This window comes from Neolamprologus multifasciatus, chromosome 15, assembly GCF_963576455.1.
Source record: "Neolamprologus multifasciatus chromosome 15, fNeoMul1.2, whole genome shotgun sequence".
NCBI classification, from domain to species: Eukaryota; Metazoa; Chordata; class Actinopteri; order Cichliformes; family Cichlidae; genus Neolamprologus; species Neolamprologus multifasciatus.
This window is the reverse complement of record NC_140453.1, coordinates 19123718-19145171: the sequence shown is the minus strand read 5'-3', so window position 1 is coordinate 19145171 and position 21454 is coordinate 19123718. Positions and strand designations below refer to the sequence as shown.

Genomic DNA, 21454 nt, shown 5'->3' with positions numbered 1-21454 from the left:
GGCTGCTCCCGTATGGGATTAGAACGATGCCACCTCATCCCATAGTCCAGCCAATGATGCGATTCACATTTGTATATACGCAGCTAATCAACGTCGTTGACAGGCTATGACAGCGTCCTTATGTGCCAACACCAGTGTTTTAGCTAGCAAAGCCACGTGGCTGATGTAGAGTGAAGCCACGTTAATGAAGACGTGTACAACCATTGGAGATGTGAGCAGGACAGACGGAACAATGGACGGAAAAAGTGTGGACTTTATAACAGTTTTTAAATTGTGTTGATCGGCCACGTAAAACCAGAGTTATAATAAAAATATATGCAATATTTGGTTTTCTTCCTGAATGCTATCGTTGTTTATATTTACAGCAGGAAGAAACGGTAAAAACTGTGTTTTATAAGGAAAACGTTCGAAAGCACTCTCCATCTGTGAGCAAAAACAAAACCAAAAAAAAACCTATACTGAAATATACTGAATGTTACAGGTGTTACAGTTATACATCTCCTGTTGTCAGGCCAGCAGGTATCAGGCTTGTGATGTTCTCCTTTATCTCATAGTGGACAGAAATTATTTTTTGGAGTGGCACAAATGATTTGTGTGGGATCGAATTTGATGCAGAACAGCTGATTGTTCTGTAAATAGTTTGAAATGTTTATTTCAAAAAAACACCTTGGCTGCATTTTTAGGTAAACAACTGCAAAAAACTTTGTTGTTTGCATAACTCAGTTACTTTTTTAAAGAAGAAACTATATAATTAATTGCCCAACATTGGTCATTATATACTGTATTTTGCAGACAGAGAGTTACATGACCACAGACTTGTACTCATAATACAAGTCAGAGCAAAAAAATTAAAAAAAAAAAGCAAAGTCGTGTTTTCAAAATTGGAGTTCAAGTTGTTTTTACTTCCAATAGTGTTACCATACTACAGAAATCATGAAAAATATTTTTTTACATTTTTATTGTAAGTGGGACAAAGCAGTTAATTAAAAGTAGTCTAACATAAATGTAAATGCTGTAATTTGATCATTTTAATAAACCATGTAACTTGGATGGATTCGATGCTGGCGTGACCACAGTGCACACGTCTGCTATTGCTCACAGTGGTCCAAAGGGCCGCTCAGGGAGTTTGTGTGTTCACTCAGACACATGAAAAAATAGAGGGAACATTGCTTATAAGACCTAAGAAAAGAAAGGTTAGATTGGACTAAAAAAAAATCTAAAAAAAAAAAAGCCAGCACAGTTCTAGAAAAACATTCTTTGGACAGATGAACCCAAGATCAACCTCCACCAGAGTGATGGCAAGTATGGAGAAGGCCTAGAACAGCTTATGATCCAAAGCAAACCACATCATCTATAAAATACAGTGGAGGCAGTGCGATGGTTGGGTGTGCATGGTTGGGTGTAGCACTGGGACACTAGTGCTTATTGATGAAGTCATACAGGACTGAAGTAGCCGAATTAATTCTGAGGAGTTCAGAGACATGATGTCTGCTCAAATCCAGCTAAATGCAGTCAAATTGATTCGGCAGCATTCCATAATACAGATGGACAATGACCCAAAACATACAGCCAGGGAGTCACCGCACCTAGTGCTCCAATTACCACTGGAACCACTGTTATCTTCATCCTCCACATCTTTTCGAGCTCTTTTCTGAGCCCTTGGTATTTCTCCAACCTTCTCGTGTTCGTTCTTCCTGATTTTGCTGTAATTCGGAACAGCTACATCTATCACTACTGCCGTCCTCTTCTGTTTGTCTACAACCACTATGTCCGGTTGGCTAGCAACCACCATTTTGTCCGTCTGTATCTTGTTACGGCCATAGCAGTGCCTCCTTTTGAAATTTCCCTTATAATATGAATTTTATCTACAATAAAAATAATATTATTTGCTAAACACCTCTGTCTGATTTCATTTTCATTCTGTTCTGGACCCATTTGTTATCAGTCCCCATACAGACACCAGTGGAGATCCTTCGTGGGCATGTAACAATCTAGAAGTCCCGCAGGATCTTAGCTCAGTCATTCTCCACCACCCTTGGGGGCGTCTTTTATTTTGACTTCAGAACTTCCAGGCCATATTCGACACAGTGTACACTCTGTATACTATGCCAGCCAATTGGTTATTGCGTTCCATGTATGCACCGTCTGCTAGTATCTTGCACCCTGCTGTTATGTACAGGATTATCTCAGGGGGATCTTTACACAGCCTGCGCCTGGGGTTTGATAGACCCCAGCCTAGACCTCCTCCTCTTTCTTAGGTTTCTGCTGCCTGAGGTATTCACTGAGCACACGGTTGGTTGGGGCCCATCTTCCTGACGCATTTGTGGATGTTCGTTGTCTCATTCTGGACTGGGGTACTGGCACTCACTAGTCCCTGGCCTCCTTCCTTCCACTTAGCATACAGTCTCAGGGTGCTGGACTTGGGGTGAAACCCTCCATGCATGGTAAGGAGCTTCCTAGTCTTGATATCGCCTCCTTTGGCCAGCTTATAATCCCAGCAGGGTACCTGATTCTGATCACGGGCAGGGCGTACATGTTGATAGCCCGGATCTTGTTCTTACTGTTCAACTGACTTCTCAGGACTTGCCTGACCCTCTGCAGGTACTTGGTGGTTGCAGCTTTCCTTGCGGCCTCTTCATGGTTCCCATGTGCCTGTGGGATCCCCAGGTACTTGTAGCTGTCCTCAATGTCTGCAATGTTGCCTTCTGATAGTTTGATCCCCTCAGTTCTGACTACCTTCCCTCTCTTTGTTATCATCCGACTACATTTCTCCAGTCTAAATGACATTCCGATATCATTGCTGTATATGCTGGTGGTGTGGATCAGTGAATTGATGTCTCGTTCACTCTTAGGATACAGCTTGATATCATTCATGTACAGGAGGTGGCTGACAACTGCTCCATTCCATAGTCAGTATCACTAGCTAGTCTTGTCAATGATCTGACTGAGGGGGTTTAGGCCTATGCAGAACAGCAGTGGGGACAGCTCATCTTGGTAGATTCTGTACTTGATGGTGATTTGTGCTATGGGCTTGAAGTTGGCCTGTAGTGTTGTCCGCCACATCCCCACTGAGTTCCTGAATAAGGCTCTTAGGGTCCTGTTGATCTCTTATAGTTCTAGGCATTCCAGAATCCAGGTGTGGGGCACTGAGTCATAGACTTTCTTGTAGTCAATCCAAGCAGCGCACAGGTTGGTCAGCCTCGTCTTGCAGTTTCAGCTGACTGCTCGGTCCACCGGTAGCTGGTGTTTTGCATCTCTAGTATTCTTGCCAATTCCTTTCTGTGCTCCAGTCATGTATTGAACTATGTGTCTGTTCATCGTAGCTGCTATGATGCCTGACGTGAGCTTCCATGTGGTACTGAGGCAGGTAGTTGCCTGGTAGTTGGATGGGACCGGTGCCTTCTGGGGATCCCTGGGGATCAGGACTGTCCAGCCTTTGGCTAGCCATTCCGGGTGTCTCTTGTCAAATAGCAGCTGGTTTATTTGTGCTGTCAGACACTCATGGAGGATCGTCTGCATCTTCAGCCAGTAGGTGTGAACCATGTTGGGACCTGGTGCTGTTCAACCCTTCATACTGGAGACCCTTTCTTGGACGTCTGCCAAGACGGGGTATCTCTCTCTCTCTCTCTCTACATATATATATATACACATATATATACACACACACACACACACACATACATATATATATATATATATATATATATATATATATATATATATATATAGAGAGAGAGAGAGAGAGAGAGAGAGAGAGATAGATAGATAGATAGATAGATAGATGTTCAGGAGTTGGCAACACTGGCCAGGGGCTGCGGCACATTTATACAGCCCTATTTCGCATATGAATATGAAAGGCGTAAGAGGAAGTAGTTTCTTCCAATTTAGATGATCCGAACGATATAGTTTCTTTCCACTGTGTTCCTGTTAATGAAAAACTACAAATTTACCCCAAAGTACTAAAATATCGATATTTTAATATGAGAATCGATTCTAGAACATAAATTACTGGTATCGGAAGGATCCGCACACCACTACACTTCAGACATAATTTTTCTTCCTTCAGCAGACAAACTTAAATCAAGCGATTGTAACACAAGTGCATCTGGAACTGATAAGCCGAATTGATAGGCAAGCAGACAAACCATTCCAAAGAAGTGAACTATTGAGAACTGAACCTCTCTATGAGAACTAGCTCCTAAATCCTATTCCTAGTTCTGCCCTTACATGCATGTCAACGGATGGGAAATATGAATTATTACAGACCAAAATGAAAATCTTATGTAGTCTACTGTAGTCATCCTAACTGATTTATGTATACTAGCATTCTAATTGTAGACAGAAAAAATATGGATATTTCAAATGATTATTCAGAAAACCCTTTAATCAGATCACCATCATAAATGGTGTGTGCCACAGCTTCAGTCATTTTATGTGCCTGATTGGCCATGGAACAAAAAAGGTACAGATCTCACCTAGCCGTGAATCGATCTGTCAGTAAGTTTACCAATTACTTTTGAACTCCTGGAAATCAGGGACTGTGTTTGAAAATGTTGGTAATTTTTTTGTCAAATGAAGCTGAAAGTCTCCACTTTATTCCCTTTTTTTAAATTCTTGGCAAAATTACCGAAAAATGTAGCATCGTCCCAAAACTAACTCTATGAGCTTTCAAACTCTTTCATGAAGAAACGCTAATAAAAAGTGGGATATTCTGATCGTAAGAAGATGAACATCAATAAATCACTACATTGATGACCTTGGTGTATAAAAGACACAAAGATAATACCACTCTACAATCATACAAAATTGTATCAGAATTCATTCTGAACTTTTCAACCGCGCACAGGCAGAAACAATGAAAACCACACACATGCAAACATAACCTCATTGACAGAGATAATTGCTCGTTATACATTACAAAATACCATGTGATACTCTGCTTTTTCCATCCTGTATTGCACAAGCAACACATAAAGTAATTCAACAACTGGTATATAAAGAGATGTGCAAACACACAGCGATCATTACTTGTAGGCCTTACACCACTTACTTTCCTTAGACAACAGTTGAATTCCCTCTCAATCAGAAAGGTATGTATTAAATATATCCTTACTTTACTTACAACCTATATAATAAAAAAAAACTACTTAAACTTGATAACTCAAAAAGAGCCATTAAATTCAACTTAAATAAAGTAATAGGATTTCTTTGATTCTTATCTCTAGGATGAAGTGCACTATACTGTTCCTTGTGCTGTCGATGGTCGTCCTCATGGCTGAACCTGGGGAAGGCATTGTTTCCCATATTGTCGGTGGACTTTTTAGCGGTAATCTTGTTGATATTTAGATTTTTTTTTACCCATTATGAGAGGGATTTTTTTTACAGTAATCCGTTCTCATGTATTCTAACAATCATCATCTTGGTAGAAATTGTAGAAAATGTATGAATGGAGATGTGTAACTACTGTAATAACATTACAGTGTTTAATGTTAATTTAATGTTGGACTACTATGTTTACCAGTTTCTTTGCTCAGATTTCCTATGTAATTAATACGTTTACTATATGCATAACCATAAACACATACATATACATTTAAAATCTTAGAAAGAAACACACCAACGTTTAAGTTTGGACAATAGCATATAGGGGTACTTTCATTATTTTACACAGGAACCTTATGAGGATGAGAACCAATTTCTCTGAAAAAGTGAGGTGTTTGATTTTATTTAAAAACAACAGCTAATGTCAGATTTGGCTGGAGGCTTATGGGCTTAAAATTTTAAAGTTGACCTGTAAAATTGTCTAATATAGAAAACATCTTGCCCTCTGCCTCATTTATTTTACCTTTGTTTACTTAAAATTAGGAATGCCAGTGATCATTACTTCATCACTATAATACAGTTAACACAGAAAAATAAGCTAGCTTCCTCAAAGTCTTTTATTATTGGTTTTTGGCCGTGGTATCAGATACCACGATCACAGCTCAATTATCATTTCTAGACAAAGCTACGGTAACAGCATTATACATCCTGCATTACTGTGTTTTATATTATATGAATTATAGTATGGTAAGATGTACACTACAGGCACATTCCCTTTGAATGGTATAATTGCATTATACATCCTGCATTAATATTATATGTATAATACTGTGTCAAATTCATACTACATTATTTCCATCTCTTTTTTCTTTTATTCAGCTGGCAAGGCTATCCATCGGTAAGAACTTGTGCTTCTACAATTATTGCAAATGCTTGACAACTACTCTTGTTGCATCTAGATCGAAATTGTCATTTCTCTCTGACCACAGCTTAATACAACGTCGTAGACAAAGAGGAGAACTGCAGGTAGAGCAGGAACTACAGCAACAACTGCAACAACTGAAACAACTTCAGCAACAGGAAAAGCTGAACCAACGCTTTAACCGAGAGCAGCTCAAACGAGAGAGAGTTGTTTTTAACTAGACTTCCACCTGAAAGAGAAAGTCTAAAACTCTTTACTGTTGTTGAAAAGAATGCATAACCGAATTAAGATAACCACGCGTGGCTTTAAGACATGTTTGAATGATTGAGTACATGATGAGATAATTTAAAGAGACAAATAAGTTGTTTTGAATAACTTCTCAGTAAGGTTAAATATTCTGCATCACTTGTAATGTGTAGAACTGCTTTATTATTTCACCAACCCATTTTAATATAATGCTAAAAAATAAATCTGCATGCACAAAAACATTTGTCCTTAAAGGACACAGTGGTTTGAATTATTGTTGAAGTAATTTGAAACTTTTCTGTGACCTTTATATAATCATAAATATCTTAACCACTTTCAATACTACAGTATGTTCATTTTAAATGATTTTAAAAGTCAGGTTATAGGTCTCTTAAGTTGTCTGTAATGAAGTTTTTGATATTCCAGGACTGCAAAGTATTGTTAAATCCAAACTTGGTGTCACGTCTTGGTGAGAAGAAAGTAATACAAATAGACAAATAGATAGACTGACAAGAAGGAAAAACTGCAAATGCATTTGAATTTATGAATGATAAAATATGGGATGTGGATTTTTTTTTTTCTAGCATTGTGGTGACGTTAGAACATGTGACTCAGGAGTTAGAGTAGATTGTCATTCAATCACCAGCAATGAAAAACAGAAAAACGATCCTACAGCTTAATTAAAAGAAAAACCATAAAAAATTACAGTATATTTTTAACAAAAACATCTCAGCTAAATAGAGCGATGGAGCACTAATAAAGTAGTGTATTAGTAACACATCTAGACTGTTTCTGGGGCTTTCAATCGGAATGTGCTAAAGGAGTTATTAAAAACGTCTTCACACTGGATTCCAATTCACATGATGACCAACCTGGTTAGAAATCAGGAACTTATCTGTTCAGATGATAAATTGCACAGAGCTTGTTTACTTAATGCAGTGGTTCCCAAACTTTTTTTTACTATGCCCCCCTTGTTTTACAAGAAAAATGTTTGCGCCCACACCACCTAACACCCCCCCCCCCCCCCCCCCACCCCGCACAAACACATCCTCCAACCACACACCACTTTTGTGATGTGTGGTCCAACTACGTATAAACACACACACACACAAAGTAACTCCTCCCGTAGTGCCTATTTCGGGTCACTTTTGCCGGTGTTGTGCCAAAAAGTGATTGCCTGCCAAAAACTGATTTCCAATGTTTCTGTGTCTTTTTTATGTGTAATATCTCTGCGTATGTTGGTAAATAGACTTCGTGAACAGGGTTTACAAAGGGGATATATATAATATTAAAAAAATGATCTGTTTTTCAAGTATCTTTATAACTCTGTGTTATTGTACTCATATTATAACCAATCCGGTCCTTTATCCCCACTTAAAATATTTTTACAGAACTATTGTAATATTTGCTGCCATTTCTGCTGTCCTCTTGCCCAACTTACTCTTACAAAAGACATTTTTAATGTTAATGAGATTTTTATTAAACTGCATAAATAAAGGTTATATAAAAGTCACTGCCACAAACTGATTGCGGCTTCTACCTTGTTACGCGAATGTTGTTTGTGGCTCAAGATGACTTTATGTCATCCATGGGGGATGCATTTGACATATGTGTCATATGCCCTTTATTTGGGCTGATGCAGAAGGGAGTAGACAAAACATAACAGGGACAGAGACTGCAACTAACCAAAAACCTAAACTGGAAAAACACTAACCTGACTGAAAGGAATAACTATGACCACCGTGAACAGAATGCTGTGCAGATGCATGGAAACTGTGAACCAAATGGCGTGACGAAAACAGACATGAACATGACCTGCACGGAACCTCATCGTGCGGCTGCATGAAAAACAACATAAACCAAATGGCAAACATGAACTGCACAGAATCCTGAAAAACACTTAACTTGACCAGAGGGGAGGTACACAGACGACGCGATGACGAACAAAGAAAGACTGAGGACTTAAATACACACATGAGGTGATCAGGGGAAGTGGAGACACATGAGAACACAGTTGACTAGAATGAAACATAATGACAATACAGAAGAGAGTAACACTAGCTACAATGAACAAAGAACACCAGACTCTTCCAAAATAAAACAGGAAACACGGAGACATAGACATGGAGATAAAACATGACATGAACTTAACTGCATAGACCAGAAACATGACACATAGACGCAGGGTCCAGGGAGACTGAGTACAGGGGGAGATGACAGAAACAACTAAGAAATAAGGACTAAACAGCAACCTAGAAATTAACTATATCGAAAATAAATACAAAAATACCTAAAACTCAAACACTGGGTCACATGACCCAGTACCGTGACAATATGTTTCACATATTATAGCCAAACAAGTTACTTATAGCAGTTTAAATACGAGCAATCAGTTTTTGGCAAATACCGGAAATCAATTTTTGGCAGACAATCACTTTTTGGCACAACACCGGTCCAAGTCCGGATAAAGGAGCAGGGTTGCAATTGTGACATTAAAAAAACAATAATTGCTAAAAGAAATTTAATTTGTAGTTCTAAATAAATACCAAATGCATTTAGGACATTATTTAACTCACTTTATGTCTCTTGTCTCCCACAATGTTATTTATCTCTCCAACAACGTAGGTTACAATTACATTAGAATGACCAATTATGCAAATTAGGTGATGACGTCTTTAGTGATTTCCAGCGACTTTTAGGACAGCCAATAGCGATTTTCCTTACTGAGGAGTTAGCAACACTGTTTACACTACATCCTGACCATTTTCTACAGTCATTGGTCCTGACCTACATGGGTATTTTTGAAAATGCAGCTGTTTCTATGCGTTTGGACCTTTCGTCCACACGTAAACGGCGTTTCGAATCACCGAAAACTGAGATTTTTTACAACTCCTTTTTTGCATTGACGAGGAATACAGAGTTCGTCACACAATGTCAAAGGTATGCGCCTTTTTTATTACGTTATTGTTTACATGAGATGAATTGCAGAATGGCAGATAGAGACAAAATACTGTTACTGTTAATCTTGCTATCTTCAGTTTTTACATGCTTACATATACACACGCAGTTACTGTCCCTCCATTTAGAAAAGCAGAGGCTTCATGGTGTAATTATCTTACGTGTAGTTGTTTTTTCCTGTGTAATAATATTCAACATTGCTATTAATACATTTTTCAAAAAACGCCTCTCTGTGCAAAATGGGTTCAAAAACATAAACAACTGTGGGATACTGTTTGTCCGTGATTTGAACAAAGTACGGCAGGATCAGCCTGATAATATTTGTATCCCACTGTAACTTTACTGTATAAGGAGCTAACGTCTCCAAAATGTCAGGAGTAGTTAGTCATTACAACAAGTGTTTGTGAACTAAAAATAAAGAATGTGGGATACTGTTTGTCCGTGATTTGGAGAGCCCAGCGCATGCTTCCAACGCAGGGAAGACCAATTCTGCAGGTGAAACCTACACTTGTGCAGGTGAAGCCAAAGGGAAGATATGGTCAGGGATCCACATAAGTGGTCCGCAGGTGCGCATTTGCTGCCAAAATAAAAGACGCGCACCAGATAAGAAGTTGCAACGCGCGTTTGCGTACATAAGATTTTCTGGAGGAGGACAGACATTTGTTTAGAACTCTTAAAGATGTCGAAGAAGCAAGCTCCTTTACGCAAATACTTTGGTGTTCCTCCACCTCCAAAGAAATGTCAGAAGTCCGAAAGAAGCACGTATTCTCGGAAAAGTGGTTGCAGGAGGTGAGCTGGCTTCAAACAAATGATGAACGCACAGAGATTTGGTGCAGAAGATGCCGTGAAAATCCCACTCTAGCGGAAAAAACAGTGCCTTTCATATGTACGCAAACACACGTTGCAACTTCTTATCTGGTGCATGTCTTTTATTTTGACAGCAAATGCGCACCTGCGGACCACTTATGTGCACCCCTGGATATGCTTCACCATATTTTCTAGTCTTTGGCTTGGAAGGAAGTTGGTTTGGAAACATATTCGGCGATGCTTTATCTCCTGCTTTGCGTTTGTGTGGGATTACGCTAGCAGTGTCCAAGTCCCCCCGCAATGGCTCTGCGCCCCCCCTTAGGGGGCGGGCCCCACACTTTGGGAACCTATGACTTAACGCTAGCATTAGTCTGTCATTAGCTGCCCATCAAAAGACCAGAGGTTCATCAACAATGACCATGCACAAATAACTAGCCTATGATTGCCAAACTCCAGCCATTGTAAACAGGCACGTCCAGTCAGTGGCTTCAGTATGCTTCAAAAGACAATAGAAAAATGCAGCCACAAAATAGCAGAAATGAATCAGAAAGAAAGAGCTTCTTTATGACATGCTGTTTAAGAGACATGGAGAAAGACTGCTCTAACTGTGGTGGGTTTTAAATTATATCTGTTTATAGGTTTTACTCATCCCTTTCCTTCACTATGAGGTTGTTTGACCGTACAACCTCATAGGCAACTTTGCCACTTGCCTTTTGACCACAAAGGGTCCTTGCCACTTGGCGAAAAACTTTGAGCCCCTCTGTTGTACAGGAACCCGGTAATGTTCTTGGGCTTGAAGCAAATTTTCTCATGACATACTACATTAAGTATAATGCAAAATGAAGAGAATAAATGAGTTAAAATGCAATGTTAAAAGTGTGTGATCAACCTTGCCTCTTTTATCTCTGGCTTACAGTTACTGGTAGCCGCTCCTTGTTGATCAATCATACAATTTTTCTTAAATTACACTGCACAATTTTCACAATAAAAATTAAATATTTCTTAATTTTCTCAAAGGTTATGCAGCTTAATTGAAACCGATGATGGCACACACAAATCACATTGCTCTAGAGAATTAACAATTTATGTTATATTTTAAATACAGAAATGCATCTCGTCATTGTCGAGAAAATGTGACATTAGGAATAATTTGTAAATGGATGTTTTCAAGTTTGTCAATTAACAGTTTGATGTGTACTCCACGGCTTCCTTATTTGGTACACCTTTAAAGTACAAAGCTCATAATCCAAAGCATACGATCTCATCTGTCATACTTGGTGGAGGTAATGTTATGATATGAATATGTATGGCTGACCGTGGAAACAGGCCACTGTTCTTTAACATTGCTGTAACACTGATGGTGACTGCTGACTGCTGTTTCCAGGTAGAAAACAGGAGCAGTGATACACTTGCTGTCAGACCTGCAGGTATCAGGCCGTGATGTTCTCCTTTATAGTGCACAGAAATATTTGGAGTGGCACAAATAATTTGTGTGGCATCTTATTGAATGCACAACACCTGACTGTTATGTAAATAGTTTGAAATGGTTAGGGGTTTTAAAAAAGGGGTAAAAGGTAAATGGATGCAAATAACTTTGTTGTTTGCAAAACTTGTGTATATGATTTTAAAATTCACAATTTATATTTGTATTTAAGGTTATTAAATATGATTCAATAAACATGTTTGTGGTTGTTACAGTAAAAAATATAACTTTTTCTACTCAGATTTTATATTTTTTGTCTGACTTTAGATCAATTGTGTTAATACAGTATGTCAAAATGAAAATATAACTGTAAATTCAGACACCTTAGGTTGTGCTGAAAAGGATGATTCCAAACAAGCAAAGTAAATAGTTTTTAAAGGTAAAATGTAGGGGGGAAATCAAAAGTAAAAGTTAAAAATGGCCAATTATACCGTGGAAAAAATGTTAAACATTTTTTAAAGTAACGCAATAGTTACTTTTCAAGTTATTAATTACTTTTAGAATCTTGTAACTCAGTTACTAACTCAGTTACTTTTTTGAAGAAGTAACTAGTAACTATAATTAATAAATTTTTCAAAGTAACTTGCCCAACACTGGTCTATACGGTTCTGTGTCGACTATCGCAAGATGAATTGTTGTGTCACACGTGCCACAGTTTGATGCTAATCCCATTCCCCGGGTCGATGAGCTCCTGTACCAGTTAGGCACTGCTACATTGGTTTTAACCAAGGGCTACTAGCAGATCCCCCTGTCTGCATAGCCCAAGGAAAAAACTGGCCTTCTCCACTCCGTACAGTTTGTACCAATTTGTCACAGTTCCGTCGGCTTGTTTGGAGCCCTGCCACTTTCCAGACTCTCCTAGACCGGTACTGTGTCCGAATGCTGCATATGCTGCTGTCTACCTGGATGATGTCATCATCCATAGTAACACCTAGGCGGAGTATGTGCAGCGGGTGGCCGCTGTCTTGGAGTCTCTGAAGAAGGTGGGGCTCAAGGCCAACCTGAAGAAGTGTGAGGCTGGACGGAGGGAGGTACAGTACCTAGGGTACCACTTGGGGGGGCGGGCAGGTAGGTTCACAGATGAACAAAACAGCAGCCATTGCATCTTGTCCATGTCCGAAGATAAAAACAGAGGTGACGCGGTTCTTGATAGTGGTGTGCGGATCGATATTGAAATATCGATTCTTCCGATACCAGTAATTTATGTTCTAGAATCGATTCTCATATTAAAATATTGATATTTTAGTACTCTGGGGTAAATTTGTAGTTTTTCCCATTAAAAGGAACACAGTGGAAAGAAACTATATCATTCGGATCATCCAAATTGGAAGGAACTACTTCCAATTTAGTCTAAGGAGCTTGGAAAGAAAAGCGTCTGGACTTGTTTAAGTTGCTTGAAGACGTTTCACCTCTCATCCGAGAAGCTTCTTCAGTTCTAAGGGTCAAATGGTGGAGTGTCCCAGATTTAAACCCAGTGGGAGTTTCCCCCCAAAGAAGGACAAAGGACCCCCTGATGATCCTCTACCTAATCACATGAGCCGAGGTGTGGTCCACAAAGAAGGTGTCCCACTCAGACCCATTGTCAGTAGCATAAACTCAGCCACTTACAACAATTTGAAACACCTTGCTACCATCCTGGCACCTCTTGTGGGGAACACCCCACATCACATCACCGACAAGGTCACCGACAAGGTCCAGAAACTTACCCTGGATCCAGATGACACCATGGTGTCCTTTGATGTAGTCTCTCTCTACATTTGCATACCCACCACGGAGGCCGTGGAGACTGTCAGAAAATGACTACAAGAAGACAGCTCCTTGCAAGACAGGACCAACTTCACACCCGATCAGATTTGCACACTGTTAGACCTCTGCCTCACCACTACATATTTCAAATACAACGAGGGCTTCTAAAGACAAAAACATGGCTGCGCCATTGGCTCCCCGGTGTCACCTATTGTAGCCAACCTTTACATGGAAGAAGTGAAAGGAAAGGCTCTTATGTTGAGGCGAACTGAAGAGGAGGAGAGGGACAGGTGCTGCTAGGGAAAGACAGACATCTCTTGCGGAGTCCTTTAGTGCTGCAGGCAGGCAACATGCTCAAATAGCGCACAACTTCAGGTTTTTTATTTCTATATGATTATTCTGCATTATTAGCAATAAGAACAAGTAGTCTGATGTCCTGTAATCATTATAAAGCTCTATTATTATATTATTATTACAATTAAAATAATACAATAATATATTGTATTATGAAACATTAAGTTTTTGTACAAAGTATCGGTGTCGGATCGACTACCCTAAATTTTACTTGGTATTGGATCGGAAAGGAAATCAGTGGTATCGCACATCACTAGTTCTTGAGACTTAAGCTGTAAGTTCAGTTATTCAATCACAAGCAATGAAAAACAGAAATACAGGCCTACACTGTTTTCAAAAAGTGTGCTAAAATACAGTATATTACTAAAAAAAAAAATCATAGCTAAATTAAAGGTTGGAGCGCTGAACAACATACTGAACTGCCAATATCTTAGATTAGATAGATTAGATAAAACTTTATTCATCCCTCGGGTGGGTTCCTCTGGGAAATTTTGTTTTCCAAAAAGCACAGCACCGACAGAAGTTACAGAGTTTAGAATATTATATATATATATATACACACACATATATAAATACAAAGACATATATAGATAAAATATACAAAGGGGATAAATAGAATAAATAGGAATAAAAATAAAAATAAAAATACAAGTGAATTGCACATTCAAGTATGGAGTCTATTGCACCGCTGATTATTAACAAAAGTATTGCACAAAAGGTGATTGCACAGTGAAGTGGAGAGGCACTACAGCTTAGTTGTTCCCCCCTCCTTTGTCCTCCTGTTTCCCCTCCCTCTCCCCTCCAGAGAGGAGTTAAACAGTTTGATGGCGTGTGGGACAAAGGAGAACCATCTACAGGGGTTTAAAGAGTATTAGCAACATATCATAGCCGTTTATGAGTTATTGAAAATGTCTTCAATTTTCATTCCAGTTCCTTTACATCTTTCTCTAAGCTGGTTAGAAATCTGGAGTTTATCTGTTAAGGTGATATATTAGAGAGGACTGGTTTTACTTAATGCTAGTTCTATTTCCACCAAACATTGATAACATGATTGATCTCAAAGCAGTGAAAGCAAACTCTCTTTTACAAATTGGTTTCTTATTAGTTGCCCATCAAAGACCTGAGGTTCATTGACCACGACCATGCACAAATAACTAGAATAACCTTAGCAAACTCATGCCATTGTAAACTGGAAACAGGCACACTCAATCAGTGGCTTAAGTATGCTTTGAGAGACAAACAAAAATGCAGCCACAAGATGGCAGAAATTTAAAGGATGGATCCAAACAAGTAAGCCACTTGGGGAGGGGAGAGATCACTACTTTGGTAGGTTTTAATTGATACTCGTTTTTAGGTTTCACTTGATAAAAACCATATTCTATGTTTTATACTGTATAATTGTGTGTGTGTGTGTGTGTGTGTGTGTATGTGTGTGTGTGTGTGTGTGTGTGTGGCTTCCAGTGTAAAAAGTACTTTGAGTGCTCACCAAGAATAGGTAAGTGTTACATAAATACCATCCTATTTAGTTCTTTCTTCAACCAAATCAGAAAAAGGCTCTGAAAATGCTTCATTCAGATGGCTCAAGGAAGAAACACTGCCCTAATAAAAACATGTCATTATTTTCTTGGAAGATTACCGAGAGGGGCTAGAAGAGCTCCTAAAAGAGTGTCTTGATTTTAAAAAATCTCCTTCTGCAGCCCCTATTGAAAAAGCCTTTCACAAAGCAAAAATGCCTAATAACAACACAACATAGTAACTGGTGAATTTAATAGGTTGGGTTTAAGAACACTGACTGTGAAATAAACTTAGACAACTGGCATGACAAGAAACCACTCTGCAGTGAAGCTGCTGTGTTAAAGACAAAATGGCGAAAATGCAACAACAATAATGGAGGGGGAAAAGCAGTGGAAAAATACTAGAGCTTGAATGAGACAAAGAAAAAAAAACTTATTAGGTTAAATACTACATGAAGTATAATTAACAATGAATTTAGTCAACATGCAATGTTGAAAGTGTGTTACGAAGTTCGCTGGTCGTTGCATGACATATCTTCAGCTTACCGTTACTGGTAGCAGATCCTTATTGATAAAAGGGTATCCACAGACATGAAAAAGCATCATAAGCACATTTTTTCTAAAATTAAAGCAAATTCTTAAAGTGGTCAACATTGGGTAAGAGAAACGAATATTTCACAAAAGACAAATGAAAAAATTGAATGTTTAAAGTTGAATTAAATAGCATTTGTTTGTTTGTTTTTTTCCACGAAGTATGTCAGCATGTTTTTATGTTAGTTCATAGTTATGTTAAATTACACTAATAAGAAAGCATATCTTTTAAGACACGTCAGTGATCTAACTCAGTTAGATCACTGACGTGTCATTTAATGGTTTGTTTAGTTTTTTTTGATAAACAGACACTTGTTATTAACTTCCTGCAGTGTTAAATGTTACAATTTAAGCTTGTGTTTGAAATCAAGTTCATTAACATGTATTATATTGACTCTCTATAACCTTTTAGGGCAAAATTCAGATTGTAATTGAGCATTGTCCTGAAAATGTGTCTATGCCTTTACTCTATATAGAGCACTTAATCACATGGCAAGTGTTTTAGCGCAAACAGTTGGTTGGACACAGATGTTAAGTTCATTAGACATTACAAATTTCTAGCATTAGGGGTACTGTGTGCAGAATGTTGAGGTGAAAATAAATGGAATCTATTTTGAAATAAGGCTGTAACATGACAAATGTGGAACAAGTGAAATGCTCTGAATACTTTCCAGATGCACTGTACATTTTAGTCACGTAATTTTGATAAAATATCTCAATTTTAACAATTAGCAGTTTTACAGAAGCATATATCAGCAATGCCTATAATAATATATCTCATCATTTAAAAAACAATTTAAGCTGCTAAGAACCAGTAATGCCAAAAACTGTTTTTGATAATGTTACATGATAGTGTGTGTGTTTCTATATCAATATATACTCCTAATGCTCTGACTGCATTAGGAGTGTTGCTCTTTGAGCAATAAAATTTTTCAGCTCAATTGAATTTTGACAAGATACCCAACCGTACTAGTTGAAATGGTTGCCTGTATGTCTGTGTTAATCCTGTGACAGAGTGCTGACCTCTCAAAACTGTATTCTGCCTAACGCATTAAAGCAGCTGAAATAGCCTGCCAGCAACCTAAGCAGATAGGTCAACAAACTCTGACATGAAGAAAAGTGAACTTTGGAGCTTGTTAGTAGTAGTGTTGTACTTTGTTTTAAATGTAGTAAATCCACAGTAAAGTTACAAAAGTCAACTTAGTCAATGGTTAACTAAGTTTGATATGATGTTTAAATTAGGCAGCTTCCTGAAGGCTGATGCTTTCCTAGCCATCCCACTTTGCATCACACTCGTACTTGCAGGAAGAAGGAGTAAAGCTAAAGGGGGGGTATTGGGTGTACTAGACCTTTTTATTTCAAACATTTTTCAGATTAAGACGGAAATAAAATCAAGTATTATATTAATTAGACTGCATTATTATTAAAAAATGTTGAAAAAACAACATTTTCTGAAGGCCAATAAAAATGGATGGACCAGTAAAACTTTAAGCCATAGACCCGGGGGTGTTCGGTTTGACACTGAATTAGTATTAACTTTAATTATTAACATCTACGATGTCAATACATCTTCCTTTCAGGAGCTCAACTTTGTATCAAACTCAGGGCAAACATCAGAATGCTGATACGCTTGCTTTTCTTTACTGCACCTAACACATGCTCCTTTTAAAGACTTACAAAGAAAAACTCACTCATTCGATATTGCACTTAAACATGCAGACACACATGCACAAAAAAAATATACACACACTAAATGTACCTCAGCGAAGTGATACAATACTGTCACATAATTTATGCCTTAGTTTAGATTGCATGTGTACATTACTTTATTTGACATTGGTGTACATTAGATTATTTATATTTTCATTTAAGGAAATATTTTCTTTAAAAAAAAAACTTTATTATGTCATGTAAGTGTAATGAAAGAGTTTAGTTTGTTTTTTTATATGTAGATCTTTTAAGTAGTAAAGCTATTAAAGCAATTTCTAAAATAGAAACAACTAACCTGCTTGTTGTGAAAGTGAAAGACCTGTTTTTTGTCATTTGAATTTTTATTACTGCTTTTTAATAAGAGAAAAAATAATTATTATCTGTTTACTTGATTAACCAATGGAATAATTGATTAATAAAATAATCGACAGCCCTAAAGTGGAGGAAGATTGTTGCAGGTGATAAAACAACTACATGGAAAAGGTACTTTTTGGATGTTACTACATAGCAATATAATGGCGCTGATGGAGTAAGGCAAGATGGAACTTCTTGAAGAAACTTACAGATTATATTTATTATAGTTATTTTATAACCTTCAATTTGTTTTGGTAAAAAGCTTATCATTTAGTCTTGCTGCTTACTTAAGCTTATTTTAAGGTTTTAGTTGACAAGACTAAATTTGTGTCCTCGAAGTGACTCTTAGATTTCATTAGAAGTGCTTGCACCATTTTCTGGCACACTTCTGTACATTGCACTTATTGCACAATCAGTGTGATCGAGGCCTTTTTGTTACTACCCTTTTTTGTTTCTAACTCATCATAGGAATTTGCTTCAAATTGTTCATCACTGTGTGTTGTTGACAAATGATCTTGCACAAGCACTATGACTTGACATCTGATAAGATGAGCAGCTGCACATTTCCTCTATGTTTTTAAGAGTTTCAGAGCACAAATTGTATTTAGGACTCAAGGCCTTTGAAGTCAAGCTGGTGACATGGATGTTTCTAGTTTAACACTTTAGTCAAATAATTTAAATAAGATGGCTAAATGTTAGCAACTGGTGGTTTTCTATTAGTTATTCCTAAAATAACATATCATATCACTGGAAGAAAGAAACAAAGCTTTTCAGAACAGCAAATTTTTGAAACAAGGTTCCATCTGCATGTTGGCATTAAAATGTCAAATGTGTTCAATCTTCCAATAATAATGAAAATGTATCTTTAAAAAAAAACAAACAAAAAAAAACCTCTACAAACTCTTCCTAGAGTTTGTAGGATGAGCAACCAAATGACTCTTATAATTATATGAAAAATCAACTGAACGCAGAAAGTTGTGAAAGCTTACTCTGTGGTCAGTGTATTTGTGTTATCAGGAAGATGTATGATTAGCCATTGTGTTTATATTGGTCATGAGGATTGCTTAAACTGAGAAATGTGTTTTAGGAGACTTTTAAATTGCTCAAGATGTATTCGGTAAAACTGCAAGTAGCAAAGGAGGACAAAAAGATTGCATGTAAAATTACTCAATAATGGTGCTATTGTCTCAGCAAGTTTAATTATTATGGTAAATTATGTATTTCTTGCACACTATCAAGACACATAATAAAAAAGGTTTAGACCTCAAATTTGTGATCAACCAAAAACATGGCAATGACTGCAGTACGCCTAATGCCTTGACTTGCCACTTAGTTAAAGGTCATGACAATGTGAAAGCTGGCCCGGATGCACATTGTCATCTACTTTTCTGCTTTTCCTATTTCAACATGTTGTCATTGAAAAAGCACAAATAAGAACAAATTACGATTTCAGGTTGTTCCACCTTGATTATTTTAGTGAAACGAAGAAAAAATAAGACTAGGTATCTAAATACCTACAAAATTTTGAATGGATGCTTATTCAGGCAAAATTATGTCAGTTTTATAACGTAATTTCACAGATTTAAACTAGGTGTTTGCCCCTGTTTTCAGTGTTTGACCACAGCTAAGATACCTGGCTACTGTAATAACTCAAAGTGAAACTCAGTAAGAGAATTTAAAAAATCTGAATCTCCTATGTACTTATTTCTGTGTTAAGGTTAGAAAACATTTATAATAAACCCCAGTGATTCAAGCTAGAAAATTAAACTGTTGTTTCAATTACTTTTCATCAGGCAACTTTTTGTTTTGAAGATGCACAGTATTATAATACTGTGCATCTTTTTTTTTTTTTTGGTGTTTAGCTCGAAATGTGTATATTTTAAGAACACAGCTCTGTTTTCATTTCATTGGTTAATGGAAGCTGACTCATGACTCAAAAAACTCTCTCACAAGTTGAAAACACTTTAGAGCACCTCCTGCCCAAAATGATATATATAGTGCAATAGTACTGGGTTCCCACTTATTATTGAGAAACTGAGTGTAACCACTAAAACCAAACCCCCCACTAAAAAGTTTAGATCTCTGCAGATATTGACAGAAAAAGTTGTGGTGTTGGAATATTGAATACAATATGCATTGTTTATTTTGCCATTGGTCATAGAGTATTCAGTACTCAGTGGGGTTATGTAGTAAAACTGAGACATGTAGGGAATCAATGCAGGTTCCATGAATGTTGATGCTGTCACTTTTCTATAGCACCCGCACTCAATAGCTAACATTTATTCCATAATTATAAATCGAAGAAAAAAAATTACACCCAAATATGAACATACTAATTACTGTTGCTTTGTATCTTTTTTGTCTCTGTCATATCAGCACACAGAAACTCCGAGAAAATAAACAACAGGTAACTAATTGTGATCAGGCTGTTCATTTTGTTGATTTCATCTTTTTAAATCCTAAAGTCTGTAAACGACATATTCAAAGCTGAAAAACAAAACAAAATGGTCTACCTTCATTAGGTCTATTATCAGGGCATGTCATACTGAAGTAAATTGGGCTATGTCCAACTGATTTAATATTTCAGATAACACAAAGTAGCTAAAATCTATGACTTTCTGAATTTTAGCCTAAAATTATTAGAAAAATATATTCTTTGTGAATAAGTATTCTTCTGATGGATCACTGCTGATCAACTGAATGATTCCTTCTGCACTAAATTTCACAACATACAGAAACCAACAAGCAGATAATGATCAAGCCCAACCTACATCAGGGACGAATTTGTTCTGAAGACACAAAGAATTACGGGATAAGGGTTTCTGTTTGAAAAATGCAGCATAGCAATATAAAAGTAGTCTGATTTTTGCTACAGCTCAAATTTTCAAAACTGTAAAATGGCTTGATTTGCAAACTGTCCATGTGAATAAAACCTGCAATGCAAAAACAAACTTTGTTTGTGGTTATTATTCAAAATAATTAATAATTTTTGCCTAATGATTAAATTAACTTTGGTAGGAAAAACAGTGTATGATAATTTTAGTAAACAGTCTTTCAATGCATATCTGTTTATTGCTGAAGTCTTTAGGAATTATTCAGTGCCAATAGGCATTATATACACCTGTCAGTAAATCCAAAATTCACAAAAGTTGCATAAAACAATCACACAAACAAACAAAAAAAGACTGCCTTCACTATTTCAAAAACCTTTTTTTATCTTATTCAATTGGAATGCAAAAACCAAATGATATGTTGCCAACACCCTGAATGTAAAATAAGCCATGAAATACTTACTAATACTACTGCTAAAGGAAAGGGGTGACAGGGATTTTTATTTCATAAAACAAGAGCCTTTAAGCATTGTATTTTAATTATTATGGGCCAGATCAGGCCTTACATCCATCACAGAAAAGGGAGATCCACAAAAATACCAATTAAATGTCTTTT

General features: G+C 37.2%; 2 protein-coding genes across 2 annotated transcripts in view; one reads left to right on the top strand and one right to left on the bottom strand.

Annotated features, from left to right (window-relative positions):
* The window catches only part of LOC146501934 (exostosin-1), a 331006-nt gene that overhangs the window by 151280 nt on the left and 158272 nt on the right, over nt 1–21454 (bottom strand). The window lies entirely within an intron of this gene.
* Nucleotides 3832–7522, top strand: LOC146501938 (pteroicidin-alpha-like). Its single transcript, XM_085132478.1, has 4 exons — nt 3832–5090; nt 5226–5326; nt 6202–6220; nt 6312–7522. Exons 2-4 carry the CDS (start codon nt 5227–5229, stop codon nt 6463–6465), a joined length of 273 nt encoding a protein of 90 aa, XP_084988604.1. The 5' UTR covers nt 3832–5090; nt 5226; the 3' UTR covers nt 6466–7522.

Bases quoted from the DNA above. Each gene is read 5' to 3' on its own strand.
- LOC146501938 (XM_085132478.1), top strand. From the start codon at position 5,227: ATGAAGTGCACTATACTGTTCCTTGTGCTGTCGATGGTCGTCCTCATG.